General features: G+C 36.1%; 2 protein-coding genes across 5 annotated transcripts; one reads left to right on the plus strand and one right to left on the minus strand.

Moving 5' to 3' along the window:
• Positions 1-492: 492 nt before the first annotated feature.
• Positions 493-5369, plus strand: LOC111388250 (monocopper oxidase-like protein SKU5). The gene is made up of 9 exons (XM_023012933.1): positions 493-905; positions 1326-1435; positions 1520-1790; positions 1888-2026; positions 2873-3239; positions 3727-4092; positions 4189-4267; positions 4715-4914; positions 5043-5369. Exons 1-9 carry the CDS (start codon positions 765-767, stop codon positions 5137-5139), a joined length of 1770 nt encoding a protein of 589 aa, XP_022868701.1. The 5' UTR covers positions 493-764; the 3' UTR covers positions 5140-5369.
• A 1076-nt stretch (positions 5370-6445) lies between these two features.
• On the minus strand, positions 6446-8980 carry LOC111388252 (NADH dehydrogenase (ubiquinone) complex I, assembly factor 6-like). Of its 4 annotated transcripts, none has more exons than XM_023012940.1 (2): positions 8338-8980; positions 6446-8226 (listed from the first exon to the last, which is right to left on the minus strand). In XM_023012940.1, the coding sequence occupies exon 2, from the start codon at positions 7586-7588 to the stop codon at positions 6677-6679; it is 912 nt and encodes a 303-aa protein (XP_022868708.1). In that variant the 5' UTR covers positions 7589-8226; positions 8338-8980; the 3' UTR covers positions 6446-6676. The 4 variants fall into 4 exon arrangements, with proteins under 4 accessions (XP_022868708.1, XP_022868707.1, XP_022868706.1 ...); XM_023012939.1 differs by having other exon boundaries at positions 8324-8980; XM_023012938.1 differs by having other exon boundaries at positions 6446-7609; positions 8080-8980.
• Between the last annotated feature and the right edge of the window lie 6 nt (positions 8981-8986).

An 8986-nucleotide genomic window follows, 5' to 3' on the forward strand; every position in this document is an offset into this window, starting at 1 on the left:
AAAATGAGCTTAAAAATTTTTCAAATTAAAATACTTAATAAAATCACACAAAGCTCACCTAAATACAAATACTCATCTCCGTCTCCCTATCTCTCTCTTCCCATGCGTCTCCAAAATGTCATAAAACTATTTTTAAAGTTTTTAAATCAAATGCGTGTCTATTTTTTGTTTTCAGAAACAGTTTTTTAAAATGACAAATCAAATAATTTTTTGTAATTTTAAAATAATCCTTCAAAATAGAAAATAGAACATGAATTCAACACCGAAAACAGAAATGCAAACCAAACTCGCCCTAATTATTTGCAAATATGACAATTTAGTCCAAAAGTTAGAGACTTAAATGCAACACTTATCAAAAGTTGAGGATAACAGCTAGAATTTCCCTGTAATTTATGGAGTAAGGTGGAGACAGACAACATTGTTCATCAATACAAGGAATAGGCGTGTACCAAGTGTATATATGTCTGAACTGGCCATTGGCTGTCACTCTCTCTCCGCCACACGCACACAAAAAGCTTAGCAAAACCCCTCCAACCATGCATAAATTAACCTTATTCTCTCTCAGCTAACCCCACACTTGAAAACTGTATACCCCAATAGAGCCGTTTCTCAGCCTTTTTGAACACGCTCAATACACTCTTTTTACTCTCCTTTGCCAGTTTCTTTCTCCAACAGATAATGTAAACGCACAGAAAAAGCAAGGAAAAGTGGGCTGTTTTTGGATTACAACGGTTACTTTCAAAGAGCAAACTTGAACTGAATTCATGGCTTCATTTAGCATTTTTTCACCCTTGGTTATCCACATTTGCTTGCTTCTGGGCTTAACATTTGCTGAAGATCCGTTTGTGAACTATAATTTTGAGGTCTCATATATTACTGCTTCTCCTCTTGGTGTTCCCCAGCAGGTCTGGTTTTTCTAGATCTCTTTCTGATTTTCTCTAAATCTACACTCTTCACTCTTTTTACGTGGAATTTGTTGATTTTATAACATCTACAGAAGTGGGTCTGCTTTAAATTTGCTTAAATTTTATGGGATGGCTTTAGATTTCTGAAAATTTTGGTCGGTAGCATCAGATCTAGGAAATTGGGTTTGGTGTACCGTTGATTAACTATAATGGCATGTTTGGTAGTGGGAGTGGATAGAAAAGGACATTAAGGAACATGAATAAGTTAAAATATTGTTCATTATATAGTCGATTCCAGTTCTCTCGGATTATGCTCAATTATGAGTATCGAACCCTGTTCGCACTTATAACATATTAGCTGTTTTCCAAACATGTTCTTGAGGATTAAAGATCGTTGAACTGCTTTGCTACACATTGCAGGTTATTGCCATCAATGGCAAGTTTCCAGGTCCGACCATTAATGCGACCACTAACAACAATGTTGTTGTCAATGTGAGGAACAAATTAGATGAAGATCTCCTAATGCATTGGTAGAGTTTCATTTGAATTTTCTTGAAATTTTTAGTACCTTATATACTTTTGATAAAGATGTGTGTTTGTTTATCGTGGGTCAGGTCCGGTGTACAACAGAGGAGGACTTCTTGGCAAGATGGGGTGCTTGGCACAAACTGTCCCATTCCTTCCAAGTGGAATTGGACTTACCAATTTCAGGTTAAGGATCAGATTGGGAGCTTTTTCTACTTCCCTTCACTCCATTTTCAACGAGCATCAGGTGGTTTTGGCACCTTCATTATCAATAACAGGCCTATTATTCCGATTCCTTTTGATACACCTTATGGGGATATCACAATTTTGATTGGTGATTGGTATACCCAAAATCACACGGTTAGTGATTGATGATTTATCAGTCTTATGTCTGTTGAAATTTAGGAAGTTTATCTCTTAATATATGTCTAGTGACTGATTTTCTGATCATTTCTAGGCTTTGAGGAAAACCCTTAATGCTGGGAAAGATCTTGGCATGCCTGATGGTGTTATAATTAATGGGAAAGGACCTTTTAGATACAATGATACTCTTGTTCCCGATGGCATAGACTATGAAACGATTACAGTTGAACCAGGTGACTGATGATCAACAAGTCGTATCTATGTTTAATAAAAATAACCTATTTTACATATTTACATCATTACGTGAAGTTATTGACTTTTTTTCACTTATATGTTTGAGACAGATGCAATTCCTAGTCTCATAATATTGTGTACCTTTTCAAAGTTTTGGAGAGGAAGATGCATTTGAGTTGATGTATAGTGTAGCTTGTCAGATATATTAGGTCGTATAGGAATTTGAGATTGTCTCCCCCCATCAAGATATTCTCTTTGTTGTCCAAGAAAATGCAAATTAAATCATAAAAATTTTGGAGCCTGAAGTGCAATTAGAAATTAGATCCATTGTTGGGGGGATTCACATTACTATTATTGGTCATATAATGTATTTTTGGTATTGATTTCACTGAGATTTGACAAGATTTGTGAATGGTGAAATAATTCTTGTGTAACCATCTTCGAAATTCCAAGGCCTCTGTTTTTAATTGAGAGAAAGAAAGAGCTCAATAAATGTGTAACAAGAGAATTAAAGTTTGTGCTGGAGTTGAGGTATCCATCATGTGGAAGGTGTTTTAGCATAAAAATTGAAATCTCGTAAATTGATTTAAAACTTGACCGTTTGCCGCAATAGTATAAGACCTCAATGGTGGCCATTTTGTAGAGAAAAGACGGTGAGAAAAATCTCATATTTTCCATTTTTATTATAGTGAAAAATTTATAGTACTAAGTAGATGTAGGAGGTGAACCACTATCCATGTTGTGTTTCTATTTTTGTTTTGTTAATTGCTTTTCATACAGTAAAAGTAATAACATCTATTTCTCTCTCGTGATTTGAATAACTCACATTATGATGTTTACTGCAGGCAAGACTTACCGGCTTCGTGTGAGCAATGTTGGAATATCAACTAGTTTGAACTTCAGAATTCAGAGCCATAACCTACTTTTAGCAGAAGCCGAGGGCTCGTACACAGTACAACAAAACTATACTAGCTTAGATATTCATGTTGGGCAATCATATTCCTTTTTGTTAACCACGGATCAAAATGCAAGCAGTGACTACTACATTGTTGCAAGTGCAAGATTTGTGAATGAAACAGTATGGCAGAGAGTCACTGGCGTTGCAATCTTGCACTATACAAACTCAAAAGGGAAGGCGTCGGGTCCTCTTCCTGACCCACCACAAGATCAATTTGACAAGACCTTCTCAATGAACCAGGCAAGATCTATCAGGTGTGTTTTCTTTTGAACAAATCTCAACATATTGTACCAAATACGAATTTTTTAAATTGCAATACTGCATAACACGAAATATGATTTTTGTCACTGTTTAAAGCATGTTTGGTTGTACTTAAAACTTTTGAGTTAGTTATCATGCCGAACATGATTTTGAAAGTTACATTTTTCACTAACAAAGTTTATTTTTCTACTGTAAGAATCTTTGAAGTGCAGCAAAACATGCTCTAGGTCATACCAATAACCTTCGTGGTTACTGAATGTGCTGATTCTAGCCATATGAATTATAAAATTCATTCTCTAACATTTACAAGTAGTAGATATTGCATACAAATGTCAAATTTTGATTAATAATAATCTTCTGAATATAAATGGAGGATTATTTCCTTTCCAAACTACATGTTAAATATCCTTTTTTATTAATCTAAAATCTTGTTTACTCTTTTCCTCATGGAGTCAGTCTTTTGTGTTTTACACATTGCAGATGGAATGTGTCTGCTAGTGGTGCTCGCCCAAACCCTCAAGGTTCGTTTAGATATGGTTCGATTAATGTAACTGAGGTGTATGTGCTGAAAAACAAGCCACCTGTAATGATTGATGGGAAACGGCGAACTACACTTAGTGGGATTTCCTTTGTAAATCCTGCTACACCAATCAGGCTTGCAGACCAATATAAAGTGAAGGGAGTGTACAAGCTGGATTTTCCGACTAGGCCACTTACAGGACCACCTCGGATGGAAACATCAATCATTAATGGTACTTATAGAGGATTCATGGAAGTGATCTTGCAGAATAATGAAACCAAGGTGCACACCTATCACATGAATGGATATGCCTTTTTTGTGGTTGGGTAAGATCTTTTAAAATTCAACTTATCTAGAATCTGAAGTACATATGGTCCTTAAATTGTCATTGATTATTTACACATTGACTCATCGAATCACAGAATGGATTATGGTGACTGGACAGAGAATAGCCGGGGCACATACAATAAGTGGGATGGAATTGCTCGCACCACAACACAGGTACATATGAAGAAATTTTGTTGCTATCAACATTAATTTCCTCACAATTTTCGTAGTGTTTTAATGGCTTCATTCTGGCACTTAATTGCTGGACTTTTTTTCAACATAGTAGTGAAATTTGATCTATCCAGTGAACTAAAAATCAGCCAATTGAAATTTCAATTTAGAAAATAATGATATGTTTAGTGAATTTTACGTTTCATTCACCATATTATAAATTCTGCTGTTTTAGGAGCCTAATCTATCATATAAGTCAAGATACTCAGTTTACTTTGCTCTATCCACCCTGCGGAAAGATTTGGTTTCAAACATGCTACTTGACCAGGAATTTTAGTATCTTACATCAGGACTTAAGTTTTTCATGTTTTCAACCATCGGGAGATAGAGGGAAGTCTTGATTTCCCAAACAATATTGGAACTATTTTCACTTTTCCTTGTGTTGTTTAGGTTTTTCCCGGGGCATGGACTGCAATCTTGATCTCCCTGGATAATGTTGGAGTTTGGAACATCAGAACAGAAAACCTCGACTCATGGTATCGAGGACAAGAAACCTACATTAGGGTTGTCAATCCAGAGCCCAATAACAAGACTGAGTTTCCAATGCCAGACAATGCCCTCTTCTGTGGTGCACTAAGCAAAATGCAAAAGTACGTACATTACTCAATACTGTCCATTCTTATTCACTACTGCATACCAAACATACTCTCATTGTCTATACTCCGCTTTTAGTTTGTAGTTGGTCATGTTTTCTAATTTTCATCTTTATCGCTTTCAGGCCACAAGACATATCTTTTGCAACGTCGATCAAGGGCATTGAATCAAAAGTATTTTTCACTTTGCTGTTGGTATCTGCATTCATTTCCTTATATTGATTGAGAAATTCATTTGCAATGCCTACATTATATTACATCTAGGATTCCTGGCTATGCTTAGTCGATTGTGGTTGTGAGATTTTAGATGTAAGCTTAGGAGTGTTGATATGAATCATTTTTGGATCCGGTTGTATGAAATGCTCCCGGACCCTTTTTAATGTAATGGGATTCATTATTCTTTTAATACATGGATGTTGTATACCGTATATGTGATTTCTTCTTGAATCGTAGTTTCACTGTTTTAGATACTATGTATTGCAATGTCTCTTAAGTATAATACTTAACCTTGCAGAATAAATTATTAAGCTTAGAGAAGTTTTTATTACACATTAAACCTGCTGGAGATTCAATTTGCTATTTCTTGGAATGAATAAAAGACCAAGCTGCAAAATAAGTCAACGGGATCAACCATTTGTCATATAACATCACAGAAGTGGAGCACTTATTTATGTTAGAACAAAACTGCATCCAACTTGAGAAGCAACATTCTCATCCTCAAGACCAGTGTTCTAAATGGCTTATTGTTTGGCGATGCATTGAGGTCAAGTTATAGGCCACGTGAGCTTAGATAAGGTTTAGGTGTAAAAAAGCGTTTTCTTATTTTAATATTGTTTTAATTTTTAATAAATCAAAAAATTATTTAATAATTAAAAATAATACTTGCTAAACATTTAAAAAGATTTACAGGAACTTAATACATTTTTTCAAAGTTTCCAACAAAAAGATAAGTTTTCTATTTAAATACAAAATAGTAAATAAATAGTATAGGAACTTAAATCTTATTTAACTTTTTATCATACTCCAATTCAATATCATCTTCTTCATCTAATTTGTTCTCCGTATCTTCCGATACAAAATATTCTTCGTCGGGCTCCCTTATTTCATTTTGAGCATTTCTAGTACCTCTCGAAAGTTGTAAGATATCATTTTTCACCCCCATCATACTCCTCCTCATCATCACAACCCTCTATAATCCAACCATTAACAATTTTTTAACAACACAAAATTAAAAAAAATTTTAAAAAAGGATGATAATGCCCGATGATTGCCTTAGGCGTGCCTTAGCGATCAATGATTGCCGTTGACCGCCAAATAAGGCGACTAAGCTTCACGCATGGCGACGCCATTTAGAACAATGCTCAAGACCTGAGTCATGGCTTGGTGTTTTGGCCAAGCATCACGCATGGCGATAACATTTAGAACACTGCTCAAGATCTGGTGACTCATAATGGAAGTGTGATACCATATACGACTCCAGAGAAGCTTAAAAGTAAATTTAGAAATGTTACTATCCTCATCGTTAACGTACAGAAAAATAGTTTTCTCTAGCTCTATAAATGCAATTATGGTTCCACCTCTAAAATAACATTCATTATTGTAATCTGCTAGAACCAGAAAACTTTTACAGGTCAACAAGAAAAATTATCCTCATTTGGAATGATTTTCATTGCCCTTATTCTTCTAAATTCACTATGTGATGGGAAATTTCCGACCAACTTGAAAAGGCAAGAATCAGATCTTCACAGAACAAAAAATATCAGTATTTTCCTCTCAATGAATACCACTTCAGTTTCAACTGGAACCACAAAGGAGGAATCCCTAAAATTCCATGTGTCAACCTTGGATCAAACACATCAAACTGAACACGTTTTAATGTGTCCAGAATAACCCCAGCAGGCACAGCTGGCAACAGCACTGGACAAGCTTCAGTTGGAACTGTTCCACATAATTCCCGAGCTTTCAGCAAATGAGCATTAGCTACAGATGCCATTTCAAATACTGCATTGCATAGATCCTCACGAGAATCCAGACGAATTTCCTGCTGTCCGCTATGATTTACCAACAACCCGTGCTTTTCTGCCACCTCAGCAGGTATGTAAGGAAAATGACGGTTTTTGCTAGCATGGTATGGCAGAGACTTGAGGAGCAATAAAAGGCCACTCGCCTTGCCAATATGTGATGCAGCATGGTCTGCTAAGGTGGACCTTATACCACCCGATTGAAGCGTTGAGTACAGGATAGTCGAAGCAGTGTCCTCGGCATATCGTTCCAACACTTCCAAAGTTTCAGGAATATCAGTAACCTCTCTATTGGCATCATCAATTCGAGCTTCAACCGAGCGTTTCAGCCAGTTCTTGCTTACTTTGTGTTCAGATATTACGGATGCAAGTGCCCTAGTTACGGGATGCTCAATTAATTTGTTCGAAAAGATCTTGTCAATTGCTTCTTTCCACCATAGCAGGCGCATAAGACCTATCTTAGGATCGGAAGCAACATCCATAGCTCTGGCCGTTTCAACATTAAAAGCACGGAGTGCAAAGGCAGCCTTCCTCATGTTTGGCGGAAGTTCAAGAAGACAAAGATAATGATGATAGTCATAATTTCGAACTTGCTGTACGCAGTAGGAGAAAGCTGTTCGCAGGCCACTAGATGAAGAAGCACCGTTCATCCAATCCCAATATATTTCCCCCTGCAGCCAGTAAAAGTTAAGCAAATTTTAAAAGTTGAGCAAGAAGAGAAAATTATGACATATGCAAATTTACTCCTGCATAAAAAACAAGCCATGGACTCCTTTACAGAGTCCTCTAACTGAATAGCCACAGATGATGCTTCATGCTAACATCTTCCATGTGTAGGAAGGTTAAAAGACCAAAATTTTCATTAAATGATGAATACAATAAAAAACTACAAACTAATCCTTATTCCCCATAAATTAAGGATCGGCCATGGGAATCCTTCTGCCTCATTCTACATTCATTGCTAGATCTACTAAGATATCCAGAGCAACTAGATCCATAGCAAGTATAACGAGCTATTATGTTAATTCAGGTCTACCCACCCTTGTATAAATTACTGTAGAGCAATTGTATCAATCATACAAATGGGAGCCTCTATAAAATGAGAATTACTTTTTTAGGGGAAGTCGAGGGAGGGAAGTACCAATCCTTGAAGCCTTGACCTCAGTTGTGGAATCAACAATCCTTAATCAACGGGGACAAGGTGAATAGGTTGACAATAACACTACTAAATCTGTGTTTCTACTTTTGCTCATGAATCATGATGAAGTTCAGCAAGTGTCTGATTTCACTAGAAAAGATCAAGCAAAATAGTTATCATTCAATAACCTATCACTCCCAACAACTCTCGTTATGCATTCGAACAGTAATTAATTTATTTGATTTACACTGTGATTCGTACAGCTGGTTCCTCATTATCCGAATTGGAAGTCCATCTGGGCTCCTAACAACACCAAAATGCATTGACATTTCTAGTAATTGAACTTCACATGAGTAGAGAAGAATAAAAGCAAAAAATAAATAAATAAATAAATAAACTTAGGCGTTTCTACTTCTGCTCATGAATCATGATGAAGTTCAGCAAGTGTTTGATTTCAACAAAAAAGATCAAGCAAAATAGTTATCATTCAATAACCTATCGCTCCCAACAACTCTTGTTATGCATTCGAACTGTAATTAATTTATTTGATTTACACTGTGATTCGTACAGCTGGTTCCTCACTATCCGAATTGGAAGTCCATCTGGGCTCCTAACAACACCAAAATGCATTGACATTTCTAGTAATTGAATTTCGCATGAGTAGAGAAGAATAAAAGCAATAAATAAATAAACTTAGGCGTTTCTACTTCTGCTCATGAATCATGATGAAGTTCAGCAAGTGTTTGATTTCACCAGAAAAGATCAAGCAAAATAGTTATCATTCAATAACCTATCGCTCCCAACAACTCTTGTTATGCATTCGAACAGTAATTAATTTATTTGATTTACACTGTGATTCGTACAGCTGGTTCCTCACTATCCGAATTGGAAGTCCATCTGGGCTCCTAAC

Source organism: Olea europaea, unplaced genomic scaffold (genome assembly GCF_002742605.1).
Source record: "Olea europaea var. sylvestris unplaced genomic scaffold, O_europaea_v1 scaffold4777, whole genome shotgun sequence".
NCBI lineage: Eukaryota > Viridiplantae > Streptophyta > Magnoliopsida > Lamiales > Oleaceae > Olea > Olea europaea.